Below are 19,992 nucleotides of genomic sequence, written 5' to 3'. Positions count from 1 at the left end.
GCAATGTATTAATGAAAATGTACATAATTTATGGTTAGAAATGTGGAAGAAAGACCAAAACATCAAAGGGAAGTGGTATGGAAGTATTCAAGAAAGATTACCTGTTAGACCCTGGTACAATAGACTGAAAGAAGCCAGCCGAGACTTTATCACTACGTTAAATAGATTGCGCTTTGGCCATAATACTGCACCGTCACACCTTGCTAGACTTGGGATTATTACGAGTAATACGTGCCCCCATTGTGAATCACAAGAAGGAACCATGGAGCATCTTATTTTTGACTGCCAAACCTTCCTACTTGACAGATTAGTGTTGGCTAGTGAACTGTGTGAACTGAAAATTAAGTTTGATTCTTCATCCCGCCCGCCGCCACTTAAACAGTTATTAAAAGACAAGAACAGTTATAAACCCATATACAAATACATTAAAAATACTATCAAAACAATTTAAGTGTCGTGAAGTGAAGTGATAAAGTTTATGTGTAAAAAATGACTTGACTTAAAGGTCTCAGTTACCAGGTCATAAAATTCCAAAAAAAAAAAAAAAAAAAGAAAAAAAGTTTAAATATTGACATTTGAAAAGTCAAAAGTGACAAGTCAGCCGAGTGACATTCCAAGGGATTAGAAAAATAATGAACGTATTATTCTATAAATTGTAGATTTTATAGCATTAGGATTGTATCGCGTGTTAGTGGCGCTGGAATTATACGTGTTTCATTATACACTTCATAAAGGAACCATTATGTTGAAACCAAAAGCATTGACACAAGTGCTCAGCCAGGCAAACACAGGGGGAGTTGAAAACACACTGTGGGTATCATAATATTTACATTCGTTTTTTGTTATTTCGTCTATACAATACCAGTTTAACAACAATAAAAAATGGTTTCAGGTTATTAAACCATCAAGGTGCACTCCTCGCTTACTCGGGTTACAACGACAAAGATGCGCGAGTTACAGCAGCAATCGCCAGCAACGTATGGTCGGCTTATGAAAAACATGGCAGGAACGTTTTCAAGGAAGATAAACTCCACTTGATACTTGTTGACTGCTTGAATGGAAAAATTGCCATAACACAAGTAGCAAATCTGTTACTGTGCCTTTATGCTAAGGAATCTGTTGGTTTTGGAATTCTAAAGGAAAAAATCAATGCTATAGCACAATATCTTGAAGGGCCTCTAAAACAGGTTGCAAGTTCATAGCATTTGGAAATTTTCCTGTAAAATATTCATTATTACTTCAATGTTTTTGTATCTATAAAGTCTAATAAATATTTAATTATAAGATGTGTTTAGCAAAATGTAAATTTTATATTAAACTTTAATAAATATCTACTACAAATAAACTGGCCTATTCTTTTGTAAAATTAAATAATCACAGGAGTTAATCCATATTATAGTGAATTGAAAAATTTTAATGTATATGATATTATTTTTGCTGATATTTTTAGACTTTCGGACAAATAGGACCTTGGAGAATCACTTTGTTCTCAGACTATGTTGTACCATTAAAAAAATTACTATATAAGTACCGAGGTTATAAGTTCTTTGAACCCTTGATCCTTTTTGTGAGTGATCAAAATACATGCTTTGCTGTTTGTGTAGCATTTCTCTAATCCCACACCTGATTAACTATAATCGTTAGGTATGTTTGACTAGAAGCAAGATCATAAGTGTTAAGATCACAAGTGCTTGTTACAATAAAGAGGTAATTTTGAGTATATATTTTTAATGCAGGACAACGATTTTCAAATTGCAAGTTGGTGAACAGCTTTTTTAATACAAAAAAAATGTACTCTACATAAGTACAATACAACTTAGGGAGAATAGTCTCAATCTCATTATCTATTGTCTATTGGTACAACTTTGTTGCTCAGTGGGTCGGTGTATTTTTATGCATGAACATTTTTGTACGCATTGTACGGCACCTCCGGTTCGTGTCTGCCTTGCACTTCAAAGGTTTTTTATCTTCCGACCCTACCCAACTGCCGCATGTGAAACAGATTTTATTCGGGTGTTTTGACAGCTCTCTATTGTCATTTGTACATTTTTATGTTGGCACTTCTGTTGCAATTGCAAAATTTGTTGTCAAATTGCCGCAAAGTTGTGTGTGAAGTGAAGATAATTTTATTGTTTTGCTCCAAGATTTTGTCCAAATATTCTGCGATAAGGCTGCACAATGAATTTATCGGACGATAATACATTTGGAAATGGACTTCTATATGTAGGATTTAATCAGGATCAAGGTAATGGTGGCGATCTAGTTGTCTTGATTTGCTTGCGCTTCATGTACAAATCGGTTTACATTTTTGTTTTGCAATCTTCAGGTTGTTTTGCTTGCGGAACGGAGAATGGATTTCGGGTGTTCAATAGCGACCCACTTAAGGAAAAAGAGCGACAGAATTTCGCTGAAGGTGGACTTTCTTACGTAGAGATGTTATTCAGATGCAATTACATGGCCTTAGTAGGCGGTGGCAAAACCCCCGTGTATCCTCCGAACAGAGTCATAATATGGGACGATTTGAAAAAAGATTCTGCAATATCACTTGACTTCAATAGCCCAGTTAAAGCTGTGAAACTACGAAGAGACCGCATTGTTGTTGTGTTGGGTAAATCTCATTGTAAATGTTGTTTATCTTGTGTAATGTTATCAGTTGTTTTTTTTTTATTCAATTAACTCTATTGGCAAGTTTGTGTGTATTTGAAAACATGCATTTTGATGCAGATTTTGTAGCTATTGATACTCTAAAATTGGTCTTTTTATGATTTGTTTGTATGCCAATTGTAAAAAATTAAATAGAGCTTATTAGTCATTGAATTAATCTTCAAGGTTACTGTATAAATTGAACAAAAACATAAGAAAAAAAAAACATAAAAGCCTTTATTTATTTAAATGTATGCCTATTAAAGTTGTAACTTTTTGCAGAGAACTTGATCAAAGTGTACACATTCACGGCTCAGCCTCAGATGCTGCATGTGTTTGAGACCTGTCAGAACACCCGGGGGCTTTGTGTAGTGTGCCCCAATAGTAACAACGCTCTGCTTGCGTACCCCAGCCGCAAAACGGGACATGTGCAGGTAATATTTTGTTCTTACTCTTTAAAATCATACTTAATTCTTTGCTAAATTTAGGTAAGTATTATGATTCTTTGTTACAACAACCTGCTTAAGCTGTTTCATCTGTTTTTTCATTGCGTACAGTTTCACTTTGATGAGTGATTTTAAAGCAACTTAAAGGCATAAAGCAAGCTAGAAAATTAACAAAAAGGTTTTGTAGGAAAGGTCTTAAAGAAAATATGTCTTTCTGCAAGCTCAATATTATAAATTAAAAGAAGGTTTATAGTTTTTAAAGTGCATCATGTTTTAGACATTAATTAGAAATAGCCCTGTTAAGCACTGCATTTAGTAAATTAAATGAATAAGAATTTTCCTTAATATATTATTAGTTTCATGTGTTAATGCAAGTTGTTGTTTCCTGTTACATTTCTGACATAAAATGATGTCTGTTTTAAACTGTCAGGATTTATATTGACAGTCTTTATTACTTCTAAATCTTAACTAAATGTAAGTAGAGCTTATTCTAAATTCAATACAGAAATCAACTATTTTTTATGTATCAATCCCTTTTCCCTACAGTTGGTGGAATTGAGTAGTCACGCAGGGCCTAGCACAGCACCAGAGGGACACTTAATAGCTGCCCATGAGGCTCCACTCAGTTGCCTGGCTCTGAATGTTGGCGGCACCAGACTGGCCACTGCCTCTTCCAAGGGTACTCTCATTAGGGTCTTTGATACAGCTACTGGTCAAAAACTTGCTGAACTCAGGAGAGGAGCTCATCAGGTAAATTATCACTTCACTGCTGAACCTTTTAAACAGTTATAGTTAAAAGGATCCTCTAATTTATGAATTGTTTTATTTATTTTATTCATTTCATATATTGTTTTAGGCTACAATTTACTGCATAAACTTCAACCACTCAAGCACCAATCTCTGTGTCACATCAGACCATGGAACGGTACATGTGTTTAGTCTAGAAGATGACAAGTTGAATAAGCAATCAAGTTTGGCAACAGTCAATTTCTTGCCTAAATACTTTTCAAGCAATTGGAGTTTTTGCAAGTTTACCATCCCAAATGGACCCCCTTGCATCTGTGCGTTTGGAGTTGATAAAAGTTCTATTATAGGTGAATTTAAAATATTTTCCATTACAATGAAATGTATAATTCGTAGAAAATGACAGAATTATAAATCTGTTATCTTTTCAGTTATCTGCGCTGATGGATCTTATTACAAATACAAGTTCAATGAAAAGGGGGAATGTACAAGAGATGTGTATGCCCAATTCTTGGAGACATCGGAAGACAGATAAACATGTTAAACCTCAGAGAGGATGAGATTATACAAACTTTCACCAGAAAACTGAGTGTGTAAGTGAGGTTGTCTCCCGTGAGCTCATATAATGCGATATTTGTTGAATGTCTCGTGTGATTTATTAGTGATATACAACCAGAAATTTATAGAAATAAAATAATATTTGTAGATGTAAAAATCATATAATAAATATATTTATAAATACAGAAATAAATTTAACATGTATTTTCAAGTGTAACATTGGCTATAGCCAAAAAACTTGGATGCAAAAAAATCACATATCATTTGATCATTGAACTTCATGGTGTAAATCTTTTAGTTAGATGTTGGAGGCAGACTCATTTATAAACACTTATTGGCAACTAGAACATTTGGCTGCATTACACAAGTACCCTACCCTTTAAAACTATGATAGGAATAGAACTTCAGTAGTAATGTATTGTACTAGTTGTCCTGGGCGAGAATGGATGTAATATTACAAAAGCAGTAAGAGTACAGCATTGTATGTAACATATTTAATATTATAATGTTGTGGTTGTAGCCAATTTGTTGTCTTTGCCGGGTGGCATGTACATAGACTCCGGTCTGGTCGCGACGGCTTTTTATCGACAATACTGCTAAAAGTAGCATGAGCTGTCTCATGCCACTGCAATGAATTATTGAGGAGCAATGAATCATGCAAGCAAACATTCACATACTTTACCGCACGCAGTTAGAAATATCACTAGAAAACACTCATTCCATGTAAGCTTGCCATTAAAAAACGGTAAACGCCTATGTAATATTAAATGTTCTAATAAAAATACTATATACATTTTGTAAATTTATAACATGTAAAACATTTTTTTGTAGGCAAAATCAACTTTTTATATTGTTACTTTGAATAACCTTACATAAAACTTATAAAAATGTTTATTACAATGTTGATGTGTTCTCCTTTCTTATGATGTTTATTAAAGAATAAATACTTAAATTCAGTATATTTTATAAACTAAAACGAGTCATTGAGTTATTCTGCAAGGACTGTTTTTAATTTAAAGTAAAATAGTAGCTTATTAGCTGCATGTTACTCATTCGCGTTGAGATATCTTTTGGATAATTGGATTCGTTAAAATTTAAGACTGGATCTTTGTTCAATATTTGTTAGTTACTTACTATTACAATATTATTATCGCAAAATTGCGCATTATGTGTAGAATTAACTTAAGTGAATACTACTTTATTGACATGTTACAATATTATTTAATGTAAACTCTTTTCTAAGAAATCAACATTTATATGATTCCGAAAAATTATATAGAATTTGCTGCTGTTTTGTTTGAAATGAGCATAACAGGTACAATTCAATACAATGTTTTTTGAATAAGTATCTTCACTGTTTCATTTTACGATTACTTATTAGAGACGTGATAAGTGTGATACGAATTAATTGATCAAGTGGTGCAAGTAAGACGAACCAAAGAATGTGAGACATAATTTTGTAAAATATTGCCTATGTCAACAAGGCTACTCAAGAGAGTAGTAAGTTAATGGGACAACAGATAGGGATTTTCATCTTTTGATTAGCATGGATGCTGTATTCATATTATTTGTGCTATTAATATATACTACATGTTTTACCGTGCCTTTTGCTGTTATAAATATTATGCCAAATTAAATACACAGCTTTAGTTTCATAATCTTTAGATCTCGGCGACAAAATTCATATATTTTACGCGATTACTTCCAATTAGCTATTGGTTTTAACTTCATCTGTTATTAAAGTAAAAACAATTTACCATAAAATGTTATTAAAATCGATAGTTTGCTGATTTTTATTATTTTATATATAGGTGACGAGGCTCACAAACATATTGCTTTAAAAATATTTCTAGAATGTAAAAAGATAATTTTCTTTTGAATGGAATTGTGATTTCTGATGTTTTGTGCTCGATACTTTATGCTCAGTGTTAGACATGCAATCCCAGTTCATTTTATGTACCTACGACACTCGGTGATTAGCAGCTGTAGAATTATATTTTTTTTAAGAATCATATTATTTTTTGTGATGTTTGTTAACCATGCAATGTCCTTTAATTGTAATCAAGTAACTTTTTTAATAAATTAAGTATATTTTTCAAAATGAGTTTGTTTTGTTACTCGACAAATTCACCCCTTTCTAAGTCTAAAGCATCAGACAAGATGTGTATATATCTAGTTTTGGCCACTCAGTATAAGCCAATAAATTATATTGATTTAATGATGCCGATATTTTTTTGAAAAAATCTCCGCTCTTCTCATTTCTGCTTTGGACCAGACATTATAATTTATTTTTGAAGACAAGGTTCTCGAAATAAAAAAAAAACTATTTCCTAAAATACTTTAATATTAATTAGCATTATCTTTTCAATACATCTATGAAGGTATCTCTTGGTATTCTTATATTCGCCACACTGCGCATTTTCTTCTTTCCTTCAGCCTGCTGTTTCAGCAACTTCTTTCTTCGAGTCACGTCGCCTCCGTACTGAAATAATATACAAGAATAACTAACATATGTTTTATAGTACTAATTTATCAATATCAAAGATGATTTATTTCATCAAAGAAGTTCAGTCTTTAATGTCGCGACATGTCGCGATGTCGCGACACCTTTTAACACACGGTCGGTTAGCCCCTTGGTAAGTTATTTATTAACTTGTGCTATGGGTGCTAACACAACTGATAAACTACATATAGCTACATATATACATATTTATAAATACATATAGTAACACCCAGACCACGGCCAACCAGCATGCTCATCACACAAATATCGACCGAACCGGGAATCGAACCCGGGACCTCAGGTTCGGCAGTCCGGCTTGGTGACCTTTGCGCCACAGAGGTCGTCAAAAAAGTCTTTAAGTCTTGTAGCTTAAAATATATTTACCAATTTTGCTGTGACATCTTTTCTGTATGCTTTTAACGTTTCTCTAGCCAACACTTTCCCTCCAACAACTGCTTGGATGGCGACCTAAAGGAATAATTCAAAATTAAATAAGGAACCATGTCGTATCCGTACAAAAGAGCGCTGCGTTCTTTTGATACCTAGCTAATAGATATAAATATATCTATATCTATTCAGCGATAGGAAGAAAAAAAAACTGATAACATTCTTATACGAATTATAAAATAAAATATTTACGAATATATTTGCAAATAATATACCTGCACCATCTGCCTCGGAATCATTTCCTTGAGTTTCTCAGTAAGCCTCCTAGCATTGTACTCCAAACGACTGGTATGCACAATAGTAGATAACTCGTCCACTAGCATACCATTGATGAGAATATCCATCTGAAAAGAGTATTAATAAGTCCATTAATTATAGAAAACAATGTATTTTCTAGGTTCCAAGGCCAGAATGCCTTCTAAGCAATCTAAATTCATAATAGGGAATGCGTCGTCTAAGGGTGCGTCCACATCTGGCGAATGTGCCGCGAATGTGCAGCACGCGAGCTGATTGCGAGCTGTCTGCGAGCTGCGCGCGTGTAGTCACTGCAATAGTTTGGTGTGCCTCTTTAGCGCAACTCATGCAAGGCTCGTATAGAGCGCGCGAGCGGCGCGCGATCTGCGCGCACTCAGTTCTCGCCCTTACAGTTCCGTATATTGGCTCAGTACTATCGAAGATGTCAGACGTCGCGCGCCGCCTGCGCGCTGCTCGCGTGCGGCGCTTAGGTCGCGCGCGAGCTGCGCGCGGGCGGCGCAGAAGCGGCGCACGAACAAAAATGCACGCGCGCAGCTCGCGGGCAGGTCGCAAACGGCTCACGAGCTGCACATTCGCCAGATGTGGACGCACCCTTACTCGAATATATTTTTAGCCAACACTACATTTGTATAAAGTATAAATTTATAAGAACGTAAGGGTTGATTACTATACAATAACTGCTTACAATTCTTCTTCACAGCTCGTGTTTTGCTGAAAACTTAACTTATTACATACATTTAAAATTATCTATTTGTACTTTGTTACATACCCTCACTAACGCACTAGGATGAAAACCATAATCCTGGTAGTCAAAACTTGCGAATCCCGAAGTAAGGCTTTTAAGTGTATCATGGAAATCAATAACGACTTCAGATAGAGGCAATATATACTGCATCATGGTCATTCTATCATCTACGGAGTTCGAAGGGAGGGGAGTCCCCCGTCGGTCAATACACAGGGAAGTTACTGCTCCAATGTACTCCACAGGAGTTATAATAGTTCCTGTAAAAGGTATTTACAAATTCCGTTAGTGAATTTTTAACCTTATGGTACTCAATTCAAAGTTGAAAATAGTATCTCACCTATTACAAACGGCTCATAATATTCTTCAATGTTTTTGACATCTGGAAGTAGCAAAGGATTTGTGACTATGACTTCTGTGCCTTTGTATTGCTTTATCGCTTTAGCACCCTTAACTCTGTAAGATAAAATATGTATATAAGTTAGTAGACAATATTCGGAGCTTTTAAGTAAAATAGGCATATTTCTTTTGCAGTATACTCACTTAACTTTATATGGCACGGATGGAGCTGTCAGTATGGCCTCAGCCTTATATTCCTGTAGCAAGCGTTGTGTGAACACTTCCAAATGTAACAGCCCCAAGAAACCAATTCGCCATCCTTGCCCTAAGGCTGGACTGAAAGAAAATAATTTTTGTTGTTATGTGACAAACGGAATATATACTTCTAATTGATGTTCTGATTTCAATAGACCTTGTTTACTTATAGCACAGTTTCCAAGTTATTCCCCAATCACTTTATTTTTGGTCTTTGATATTCAGATTTAAATGCAAAATTGGAACTTTAGCCGTAAATTTCGGCTCATGACCCATAGACAAAAAGAGGTCTTCAGTGTTACCTGGAATCAGGAGTAACAGTAACTGCATAGTCATTCAAAGCCAGCTTCTTAATAGCATCATTGAGCTGTGGATGCTGTGACTGGTCTGAGGGGAAAATTCCTGCATAGACCATGTGTTTGACTGGCGGGACCGCTGACGCAGACTCGGAGTCTGCTACCTCTTTGGCTAGTAATTGGTCACCTACACTGCCGCCGCCTCGTGGCCCACAACCTGGGGAAAGTTAATAAGTGCTTTACAAATCCAACGCAAGTACAGTACGGGTGGATTCTATTTTTATGCAAAAGGCATTTTATGTAGGAAGAAATAAAATTAACATTCTTAAATGTTTGGCAGCGGCATAAAATTCAAATTATATATCTGCATCTATCTACTTTTGCCATGATCCTGATTCGTAAGCATTTTAAGCTCAGTCATATAATGTAAACGTTATCAGTGACTTACCTACCATAACAACTTGACCAGCAACAGCTTCTTCAATAGGTTCCTCACTTGGCCTCAACATAGCAAGAAACTTCACTGTTTGGGGCTTGAAATCAGATTTCCATTTCACTGCTTGACCTACACGCACTTTACCAGAGTGTATGTAAGCCAAACATAGCACTCCCCTGTATTTATCATGCCATGTATCAATGACATTTGCTTTAAAATGCCCCTCTGTATCAACAGTAGGAGGAGGTATCCTAGTTATGACTGCTTCTAACAACTCTTTGACACCCCAACCTTTTTTGGCGGATATGCTCATTACACTTTCAGGATCTATTTTAAATAAGGAATGCAGCTGTGACTTTACTTTTTCGGGGTCTGCTCGAGGTAAGTCCACTTTGTTTAGTGTTGGGATTATGAAAAGGTTGTTCTTTTGTGCCAGAGAGTACACTGCTACTGTCTGTGCTTGTACACCTTCATTAGCATCCACAAGCATTATAACTCCTTGGCACGCTGTTACACTTCTGACTACCTGTGAAAAAATCACTTTTATCTATCTATTTGTGCTTATTTTCTTAATTAAATTAATATACAAAATTAAATGTGTTTGTTATACCTCATTGGAGAAGTCTACATGTCCTGGAGTATCTATGAGATTGAGCAGGTACTGTTCACCATTGTATGTATAATTTAAAGATGCAGTTACTGCTTTAACAGTAATTCCTCTTTCTCTTTCAACCTGCAAACAAATATCAGTGAATCAATATTATTTAAATGATGTAATCAATATGTCTGTACATTGTTATAACATTTGTGTATTCAACATAGTTAGTCCTGCATTAATAGGCTTACCCTGTGCTGTAAGTGTTATATGCCCCAGACAGAATTGTTATTATAGTCATCTGAACTAGAGTTTATCAATAACTTTTATTTAAAAGAAGATAAATATGTTATTGATCAATAAATTTGATTTCATATTTTCTTACTTGTAACTGGTCCAGTACTTGTGCATGTTCAGCGCCTGGTTTGATCGTACCAGTTAGTTCCAGTAGTCTGTCGGCTAAAGTACTCTTGCCATGATCAACGTGAGCCACTATACTGAAGTTGCGCATCTTTTTCACGTCAGTAATCTTATCTGGTGCATCTGAACTATTCAAACGCCGAGATATCATTCTGAAATCGTATTAAAATACAATGTTTTTGTATATAAAATTTAAATAAATCATACTTTTCTCGCATAGAGACTTACCTTGGAAACCCCCGACGGTTAGTGAGAAATAGGCTTCTCACATTATTTAGGAGTCTAACCATTATGAACTATATTAATCTCATTCATAAAATATTAATATCCTTTAATTTAAAAATTAAATAATTTAGAGATACATGTTACGATTAGGTTATCTATCTGTCAAGACTGTCACATTCTTGTCAAAGTCAGCTGTTGCTGCTGTGCCCTGTCAAGTACGTGTAATCGCAGTGAGCGAGAGGTCCCAAACAGTGCAAACCACTGACCTCTATATTTACCACTATAAAATAAATATAGAGGTCAGTGGTGCAAACAGTAATATGTCTCTCTTTAGTTCAGATTTATCAATTCACCCTTCACACCGACAAATAAATCTTGCTTTATTTCCAACTATGCTTTTTATCACAGGTGCGCAAAGTATATAGTTAACACGCGACGCTGGTGGCAATTCTAAATAAATTAAAAAAAAAACATTTAAGTACTTCTTTCTTTCTTCCTCCTGCCCTAATAAATAATACTACCAGTAATAAAAGACAAACATAATTTTGCATTTTAATAGGTATAACTTATTTCATTAATTAATATCTTATAGATAGTTCAACTCAGTTGTGCGCGCGGCCCTAAGGCCAGGGTGCATAAATATACAACTTTCATTCGTGTGACAGTGACGCGGTAGGCGGCAGTCAAGTACAATCGTTCGTAGTGATTATATTATACTCTCTGCAATCGTTTACGAAAATGTCTAGTTCTTCACGGAGAAAATGTTTAAGGAGACAGGTAAATTTGCGTTTCAAAAAATGTTATTTCATTTACAACATTCAAAGCTTTTTATAAAATAAAATCAAGTATAATAACACCACACTACACTATTCATCTCCCTAAAAAATGTTTACAAAACTTCTTATTACCTATATATTTAAAATTACGACAAATATAGGAACCACAGTATTATTCTTAACTACACTCACAATCTTTATCCTTACATCTAAGTATACATGTTACAGCCATGGTGATTAAATAGATATTAAATTCTTGACCGTTATTTGAAGCTTACTAGTTTGAGATAGGCACCTACGTGTTTTCCGCTTTTATCTCCGTCCTTTTCTACCCCATATCTTGCATCTCTCTCGCACACCGACCAGTTTCACTCCCCACCAGGCAGGAGGCGACGAGTGTTCTCGGCGGCCACAGTTCGTCATTGGCGTCTTGTTTTCCGCCCGAGAAGGTTGTCTAACCAACCGCTGTAGTATTTCGTTGAAAAATAAACTCAGTGCTCTCGCAGAACACAGGTGAGTTTATAATATTTTATACAATTTGTTAACGGTTTTACCGTTCGATATTCGATTTTGCGAAATCAAGTGTTAATATTTTGTACATCTACCCCTTTTTTGTCACGAGTTTCTTCCGTGTACTTTTTTTTTCAGTAATTTGTTTTCAGAATGAGTGACTTATAAAGCAAATACAGATGCGGTAAATAATAAAGCTACCACAGCCCGTGCACGTGACTATGGAAAAGAAAGCAAGCCCGAAGTTCCTAAGGCACCTGTGGCCCTAGTTCAATCCTGCAAGGCGTTCAACGGTTTGACAAAAAAGAATGGTGTGAGGTGCGGTCCAACCAGCATCTCCTTAGTTCGGACTGATCACTACCGCACTTGAAGAGGGCTGATGGTGTCAAGAAAGCTTTTCGGCCTTGAAAGACTTGGTACGCTCCCCTCGGACTACCAGTAAGTCTGTTAGCCACCTCCCATGGGGGTCGGCTCATTATCACGGCGTGTGATGGTTTTCGGCCTTGAAAGACTTGGTACGCTCCCCTCGGACTGCCAGTAAGTCTGTTAGCCACCCCCCGTAGGGGTCGGCTCATTATCTCGGCGTGTGATGCTTTTCGGCCTTGAAAGACTTGGTACGCTCCCCTCGGACTGCCAGTAAGTCTGTTAGCCACCCCCCGTAGGGGTCGGCTCATTATCTCGGCGTGTGATGCTTTTCGGCCTTGAAAGACTTGGTACGCTCCGCCTAGGACTGCCAGTAAGTATGTTAGCCACCCCCCACAGGGGTTGGCTCATTTTCACGGACCCGCGCAGGGTACCAATCTTGCATGTTGCGAGACGCAGCATCATTACAAAGTGGGGACCAGTAAGTATACTAGCCACCCCCCACAGGGGTCGTTTCATTATCACGGACCCGCGCAGGGTACCAATCTTGCATTTTGCGAGTCGCAGCATCATTACAAAGCAGGGACCAGTAAGTATACTAGCCACCCCCCGCAGGGGTCGGCTCATTATCACGGACCCTCGCAGGGTACCAATCATGCATGTTGCGGGTCGTACCATCATTGCAATCTACCCTCGCAGGGTGGCTTTTTGGATCGACTTTCGAAGAGTCGCCATTATAACCTTCCCTCGAAGGGAAATGGTAATCACACTCACGCTGAATGGCGTGTGACGCAAAACTCTAAAAGCTCCCTTGGGATATCACGAGTAAATTACAATAGGAACCATGTCCAACAGAGGAAACAGAAAGCGTCCAGGACCGCAGGCGGACTTTGATGCGTCCAACAAGGCACGTAAGTTATGACTTTCCAGGCGGGTTGCCTAACATTATATCAAGACCAATGGAAAGAAATGGGAGCTCCGCCTTTCTTGTCAAAAATAATAAGTGGGTATCGCATACCATTGGCCAAGAGCCACCTTTGATAGATAATGCCAGATTTGACCAGAGAGTCCAAAGAGATGGATGTCGTCATATCCCAAATGATAAAACAAAAAGTTCTATTGATAGCTGCAAATTCTGCCAGCTTTCTTTCCAATATGTTTCTTGTGCCCAAAAGGCGACGGAAAGAACCGTCCAATACTCAATCTCAAGGTTCTCAACAAGTTCATAATTACGGAACCCTTCAGTTTAATAAATGTTTTTCGGGTGCTAGAGTTTCTTCAGAAAGACGAATGGCTGTGCAAGTGGATCTCGCCCAGGCTTACTTCTACCTTCCGGTAGCCGGAGGTCACAGACATGTTCTTCGACTAGTATACAGAAGAAGACTGCTTCAGATTACGTGCCTACCATTTGGCTTAAGCACGGCACCCAAGACCTTCGCCACAGTGACCAATTTGGGTGGCTCAAACTTTGAAAACTCAAGGGTTACTTATAATTGTGTATCTCGATTTTCTGGTGGCTCACCAAGATATATTTGCCTACTTTGGGATCATTTGCACCACGTTTTGGATGGCAAGTGAATAAATCGCAAGCATTATCAACAAGATAATGACAAAACGCACTACGTGACAAACAGCACGACAAACTTAGAAGACCTGCATAGCTTGATAGGACTTTTAAACTTCGCAAGTTTTCGTTGTTCCATACGGCAGACTGCATTACCGGGCTCTCCTCACTTTCCTCAATGCAGTGTTGAACAGCAATCTATACCTACCCTATTCATGGAACCGTGAGCCAAACGGTGAACAAACCATAAAAAGGGTTCTTATAAGTCACGATTGAAGTAATGATCATATTTTATAAAAATAACTACGAAAGTAATATACTGACAACATTAGAAATGATATTTTAGAACGATGTCTGTGGAACTTATGCAATCTTTTCAAACTTATTTGAAATCAAATATGTATAATAAAGGCCGTAAATTATTTTCTTAATTTTAATGAAATATGTAGTAAATCGTTTACATGTAAAATGAACCTAGAAGTCTTGACTGTCATACATAGAACCCTACTTAATTGAAGACCACGATACTAAGAACATTTTACATAAAAATGTGACGTTTTTGTCATCGGTCGGGTTATACCCACCATTTTGAAAAAGTGTCATTCTTTGGTTACATTGTGGGCTCACGGCTCGGTGAATGGAGTATAGCAATGTTGAACCTACCAGCAGATGCCTTAGCAGATCTAAAGTGGTGGCTGGTCAGCTGCCACCAAACCTTGGATATTCATTCGCCACTTCCCTGTCACCTTATAACCACGGACGCCTCCGATGTAGGATGGGGGCACAACTGAACGGAACTCCCGTAATGGGTTCATGGAACGAGAGAGAAAAAGGCTTTCACTGCGATCTGAAAGAGATGCTTGCAGTATTAACTGGAAAATCACGGCAAGTTGCTAAAGAGATCAACAGCCATTTTTCAATGCAAAAATGGGACTGTGGTGTCATATCTAAGAAATCAAGGTGGCACCCGATCAAGGAGCCTACCGAACTTGACGTACAGAGTATTCAGTTATCTTGAGCTGTATCAAATCTATCACGTCGTGAATCATATACCAGCCCTATTCAACAGTCAGGCAGACCATCTCTCCCGACACAAACCTCCACCGGAGTGGCATCTTGTATCAGCAGTGGACCTACTTGCCTCGAAGCGAGCCCAGGGACACATAGTTGTGTACTACGTGCCCCTAGATCTGAAGGACCCGAAAGCGGGGTTCCACGATGCCTTTTTCTCAAGTTTTGACTTACCCGCTAGCATGGGTATTACCGCCACCTTACCTTATACCGTAGGTCCTCAGTCATCTCAATTCAGGAACGGGAGTTAATCTCATAGTAGTTCCTTCGGTGGTACCAGGTATTTTGGCGAGCAGATTTGAAGTCCCGATCATTAGCAGTACCCTACACACTGATGAACCTCGAGCAGAAACCGATAGACACAGCAACGGGGATACCCCCTGCCAAGGTCAGGGAAATGGGGGGGGGGAGGGACAAGGAGTCTCTCCGACTGAAGTCTTCTTCAATCCACACGCAACACTTATCAATCAGCTTGGAGTCGATGGTTAAATTGGGGCGAAAAGTATGAAATTGGATCCTATGAATCCTTGAATCCCTATTTGGACCTATACTTACCCAATTTTTAGCAGACTTACACATAGTAAATAAACTAACATACAATACTATTTTATTACACAAGTCAGTTATAGCTACACTATGCAATGCAGAAACCACTGGAGAGCTAGGTTCACACGTTCTAGTCGGACACAATTTAAAATCAATAGCGCTGAGCAAACCTGTTCCCCGGGAAGCCGTCCATCTGGAATAATGACCAATTGGTAACCTACTTAAGTGCAGTAAACGTAGACGAGAATAATCCATTTGCAACTTCCAGGCACACTGCTGCTCTTTCTTTTGCTAGCTTGTTTCGGAAAGGCGAGTCCATGATCTTTCCTTGCTTGCAATAGACCCAGAACATTTCAAAAACAACAAAGATAATTTAATCTTATGGCCAGTCTTTGGCTCTAAGACCGACAGTTCTAGTCATAGGCAGTCGGGTTGTTGTTTGATGGATAATCAGGAAAATATAAATCTAAGTCCAGTGTATTGGGTCAGAAAGACTAAAGCCTTGTTAGAAGATAGACGGACATCGGCTAATTCCTTAAATTTATTTATATCCGTTAGAGGCCAACCAAAGGCAGGCACCCGAACGATGATGCGGGTGGATTAAGACATTGTTAAAAGAGGCAGGAATAACTACAACCCCAGGAAGCTTCCACTCGGCGGTAGCGTCAAAATCTGTGTTGACAATATACTTTTGGACGATATATTAGCAAAGGGTAATTGGCGATCAGGCAATACATTTGCCCATTTTTACAGAAGGGAAAGATACCCACTAAATAGAAGTAGCAAGTTATCTCGATTATTTAATTAATCCAGCTGATTAATGTCTATATTTTTGTTACTATTGTTATTAAGAAGTATCGCAATGTTTTTGTTAATTACTATTAGAAAATGAAATCAATTTTGCTTTTGTTCTTGCATCTCTCTTTTAATTTTTATTACTCATCCTTCGAGCCCATTTCCCAACTATGTTGGGGTCGGCTTCCAGTCTAACAGGATGTAGCTGAGTACCAGTACCAGTTAACTTTGATTACATTAGTATTCCAGGACGCAATACACATACTTACATGTGATTACTCGTGTACCTAAGTACCTATTTACATACACAATTTCATTGTGCTTTTGCTCACATTGGCGTCCACTTCCACCAGGCGATAACAAACACGTCTCAAACTAGTAAGCTTCAAATAACGGTCAAGAATTTAATAGCAGCGTTTTACCTGAAATAAAACGCATATTAAATACTTACCTTATTTGAAGCTTACATTTTAATTTCTGCCTGGTGTTTTCGACTCAATGACGAACTGTGGCCGCCGAGAACACTCGTCGCCTCCTGCCTGGTGGGGAGTGAAACTGGTCGGTGTGCGAGAGAGATGCAAGATATGGGGTAGAAAAGGACGGAGATAAAAGCGGAAAACACGTAGGTGCCTATCTCAAACTAGTAAGCTTCAAATAAGGTAAGTATTTAATATGCGTTTTATTTCAGGTAAAACGCTGCTATTATACATTATGACTAGCTCAGATCAAAGAATTCTTTGATTTGAGATGACTAGTCATTATATATAATACCCAAATTGACTAGAGAGTATGATAAATTAATCACTTTATCTGGATATAATTCATAATAGCTGGTCAAAGTTAGCCAAAGTAATAAATCCCTACCTCCCTACTAATATTATAAATGCGAAAGTAACTCTGTCTGTCTGTTACGCTTTCGTCTAAAACTTGGTACAGAGATAGAGTTGACCTTGAGAAAGAACAGGATAGTTTTTATCCCAGACTTATGAAGAATTCTCTTGGAAACGTGATATAACTGAACTCTACGCGGGCGAAGCTAGTATAGTATAACCAACTGACTACTTACTAAACTACTACTACTTAAAAACGGCTCAAGTTATTATCAACATGTATTTTTTTATGATAAGTCATCAAATGACTCCTCCTGCTGCCTGTGGGAGAGCAGCGTGAGGGAGTGTCAGTAGTAAGTGACTTAAACCCACGGGTGGAATAAAGTAAAATTAAGTAAAGTCATAAAGTAATGAAGTATAAAAAATGAAAATAAAAGCGCGGTTAAAGTTTTATTAATAAAAAAAGTCATAAAGTAAAAGTAATGGTCAAATTCATTTATCAAGGCTGAAATAACAGCAAAACTAAAAGTTAAAATCGGAGAAACGAATTTGACCGTTACTTTTACTCTATGACATTACTTTGGCTTTTACTTTTGATGAAGAAACTGGCTATTAGTCAGTTAACATGAAATTATAATCTTCATCTTCTTGTTTTATTACATTATCCAAGTCTTTGAAAATACTGTATAAAATTGCTAGTTAATGTGATTAATTCTGTGTCAATTATCACTTTATCTAAATTGAGTAGACATTATAAATAATGGCTAGATAACATAAATAATATCCAGACTAATTACTTTGGCTGTAACATACATACAAACATTTTAAGGCACCCACACAATAGGTACAATACACAAAATAAAAAGTATAAATTCACAAAAATTACAGTACCCTGCCATGATACTCATTACACAACCAAACCTGGGTAGGTCTTAGAGCTTGAGGCTCTATATGTATCCCGCGGAAGCGCCCGCAGGTGCGGCAGAGAGCTGCTGCTGCACCGTCTGCACTCGTAAAACAGGAGACTCGAATATCCAACAGGGCACACTTCTACAATGATTCTATATATGAAAAAAGTTAACGTTTACGTATTATTGTTTTAGACTCGAGAAACCATTGCTAAGGTGTACGAATTTCTGAAAAAAGACGCGAGAGATATATTAGAACTAGTAAGTGATTCAGTATACAGTGCAAGTCCAGTTTTAATATCGAAATTAAGTGAACATTTAAATATCGTACGGAAAAGAACAGCAATGGCAGTGGGGGTATCAGAGAGAACAATTACTACTATATTGGCTGAAGGAAAAGAATCTGACTTTAAATCTCCGCATAAAGATCGTAAAAAACGTTTAAATAAGTTAGAATTAGACAACTTTAACGTTGATGTTATACGTTCCACTATTCAAAATTACCATTTAGAACATCGCGAGTTACCTACCTTGCCAAAGTTGAAAAGAATATTTCAAGATAAACTTAACTATGATGGAGGTATTTCGACTCTGCGGACGGCTTTGTTAAAGTTGGGATACAAATGGCGAAAAACTGTGGATAACAGACGTGTTATTCTAGAGCGGCATGACATCCAAAAACTACGATTTTCCTACCTAAAAAAATTACTCAAATACCGTGAAGAAAATCGGTGTATCGTATATACAGGTGAGAGCTATATCTTAACTAATCATGTGAAAAACAAAGGATGGGGTAACAAAGATGGGCCACCTTTAAAGAGAAACCTGTCGAAAGGACAGAGAATTATCATTGTGCATGCTGGTTCAGAACGCGGTTTCGTACCTAACGCACTATTGACATACAAAGCAAATTGTGTTACTGGTGATTACCACTCTGACATCAACGCAGAAAACTACGAAAAGTGGCTAAAAGAACGTCTAGTACCGAATCTTCCACCTGACTCTGTGGTTGTGCTTGGTAATGCCTCATACCATAATGTTCAGAATGACAGAGCCCCAAATTCTAATTCTGAAAAAATAGAAATGCAGAGATGGCTGACAGAAAAAAATATAGCTTTTGAGCAAGATATGAAAAAAATTGAACTTTATGATTTGATAAAAAAAAATAAAGAAAAATATATCTCTTACAAGGTTGACGACATACTTCAGCCATATGGCATAAAAGTTATTCGATTGCCACCATATCATCCTGAATTAAACCCCATAGAAGATGTGTGGGGAATTTTAAATAATTATATTGCTTCGCATAATGTCGACCAGAATGTGACGGAAATAATGAAACTCATAAATGAAAGTTTAAGTCAAATTGATGAAGGGGTGTGGTCTAATACTTGTCGACATGTGCAGAAGAAAGAAGAAGAATACTATAGACATTTTGACATGGAGTCAGAATTCATTATTAACCTTGGTGAGAGTAGCGAATCCGAAAATTCATCATTTGATTTTTCAAGTAGCGATTCAGAATAATTATAAATAAATTATTATTCTTCATCAATTTGCCCACATCCCTTCATCAATTTGACTTAAACGTTCATTTATGAGTTTCATTATTTCCGTCACATTCTGGTCGCTATTCGGTTCGCATTATTCTGAATCGCTACTTGAAAAAAAAATGATGAATTTTCAGATTCGCTACTCTCACCAAGGCTAATAATGAATTCTGAC

The 19,992-nt window shown here is 37.2% G+C and overlaps 4 protein-coding genes across 4 annotated transcripts; 3 read left to right on the top strand and 1 right to left on the bottom strand.

The window, feature by feature from the left end:
- The first annotated feature begins 567 nt into the window (after positions 1-567).
- Positions 568-1,345, top strand: LOC124632936 (ragulator complex protein LAMTOR2 homolog). The gene is made up of 2 exons (XM_047167953.1): positions 568-810; positions 893-1,345. The coding sequence occupies exons 1-2, from the start codon at positions 743-745 to the stop codon at positions 1,200-1,202; spliced, it is 378 nt and encodes a 125-aa protein (XP_047023909.1). The 5' UTR covers positions 568-742; the 3' UTR covers positions 1,203-1,345.
- Positions 1,346-2,059: 714 nt separating this feature from the next.
- LOC124632935 (WD repeat domain phosphoinositide-interacting protein 3) lies at positions 2,060-6,492 on the top strand. Its single transcript, XM_047167952.1, has 6 exons — positions 2,060-2,245; positions 2,327-2,608; positions 2,926-3,077; positions 3,636-3,839; positions 3,946-4,183; positions 4,265-6,492. Exons 1-6 carry the CDS (start codon positions 2,179-2,181, stop codon positions 4,366-4,368), a joined length of 1,047 nt encoding a protein of 348 aa, XP_047023908.1. The 5' UTR covers positions 2,060-2,178; the 3' UTR covers positions 4,369-6,492.
- A 223-nt stretch (positions 6,493-6,715) lies between these two features.
- Positions 6,716-11,087, bottom strand: LOC124633282 (translation factor GUF1 homolog, mitochondrial). The gene is made up of 11 exons (XM_047168458.1): positions 10,908-11,087; positions 10,645-10,831; positions 10,275-10,397; positions 9,677-10,190; positions 9,235-9,445; positions 8,882-9,013; positions 8,679-8,794; positions 8,366-8,598; positions 7,557-7,685; positions 7,279-7,362; positions 6,716-6,873 (listed from the first exon to the last, which is right to left on the bottom strand). The coding sequence occupies exons 1-11, from the start codon at positions 10,967-10,969 to the stop codon at positions 6,748-6,750; spliced, it is 1,917 nt and encodes a 638-aa protein (XP_047024414.1). The 5' UTR covers positions 10,970-11,087; the 3' UTR covers positions 6,716-6,747.
- A 451-nt stretch (positions 11,088-11,538) lies between these two features.
- Positions 11,539-19,978, top strand: LOC124633092. Its single transcript, XM_047168187.1, has 3 exons — positions 11,539-11,681; positions 18,463-19,668; positions 19,955-19,978. Exons 1-3 carry the CDS (start codon positions 11,643-11,645, stop codon positions 19,976-19,978), a joined length of 1,269 nt encoding a protein of 422 aa, XP_047024143.1. The 5' UTR covers positions 11,539-11,642.
- The last annotated feature ends 14 nt before the right edge of the window (positions 19,979-19,992 follow it).

The sequence above is a fragment of the Helicoverpa zea genome, chromosome 9, assembly GCF_022581195.2.
Source record: "Helicoverpa zea isolate HzStark_Cry1AcR chromosome 9, ilHelZeax1.1, whole genome shotgun sequence".
NCBI lineage: Eukaryota > Metazoa > Arthropoda > Insecta > Lepidoptera > Noctuidae > Helicoverpa > Helicoverpa zea.
The sequence above is the reverse complement of the archived record's forward strand: the minus strand, read 5'-3'. Positions and strand labels throughout refer to the sequence as shown.

Excerpts from the sequence above, each read along its gene's own strand:
- LOC124633092 (XM_047168187.1), top strand. The coding sequence starts at position 11,643 with ATGTCTAGTTCTTCACGGAGAAAATGTTTAAGGAGACAG. Across the intron at positions 11,682-18,462 it reads GAAAATGTTTAAGGAGACAG|ACTCGAGAAACCATTGCTAA; the intron begins GTAAATTTGCGT and ends TTATTGTTTTAG. Across the intron at positions 19,669-19,954 it reads GGTCTAATACTTGTCGACAT|ATTCGCTACTCTCACCAAGG; the intron begins GTGCAGAAGAAA and ends ATGAATTTTCAG.
- LOC124632936 (XM_047167953.1), top strand. The coding sequence starts at position 743 with ATGTTGAAACCAAAAGCATTGACACAAGTGCTCAGCCAGGCAAACACA. Across the intron at positions 811-892 it reads GGGGGAGTTGAAAACACACT|GTTATTAAACCATCAAGGTG; the intron begins GTGGGTATCATA and ends AAATGGTTTCAG.
- LOC124632935 (XM_047167952.1), top strand. The coding sequence starts at position 2,179 with ATGAATTTATCGGACGATAATACATTTGGAAATGGACTTCTATATGTA. Across the intron at positions 3,078-3,635 it reads GCAAAACGGGACATGTGCAG|TTGGTGGAATTGAGTAGTCA; the intron begins GTAATATTTTGT and ends TTTTCCCTACAG. Across the intron at positions 4,184-4,264 it reads TGATAAAAGTTCTATTATAG|TTATCTGCGCTGATGGATCT; the intron begins GTGAATTTAAAA and ends TTATCTTTTCAG.
- LOC124633282 (XM_047168458.1), bottom strand. The coding sequence starts at position 10,969 with ATGGTTAGACTCCTAAATAATGTGAGAAGCCTATTTCTCACTAACCGT. Across the intron at positions 9,446-9,676 it reads TGGTCAAGTTGTTATGGTAG|GTTGTGGGCCACGAGGCGGC; the intron begins GTAAGTCACTGA and ends AACTTTCCCCAG. Across the intron at positions 7,686-8,365 it reads ATCCTAGTGCGTTAGTGAGG|ATGGATATTCTCATCAATGG; the intron begins GTATGTAACAAA and ends TACTCTTTTCAG.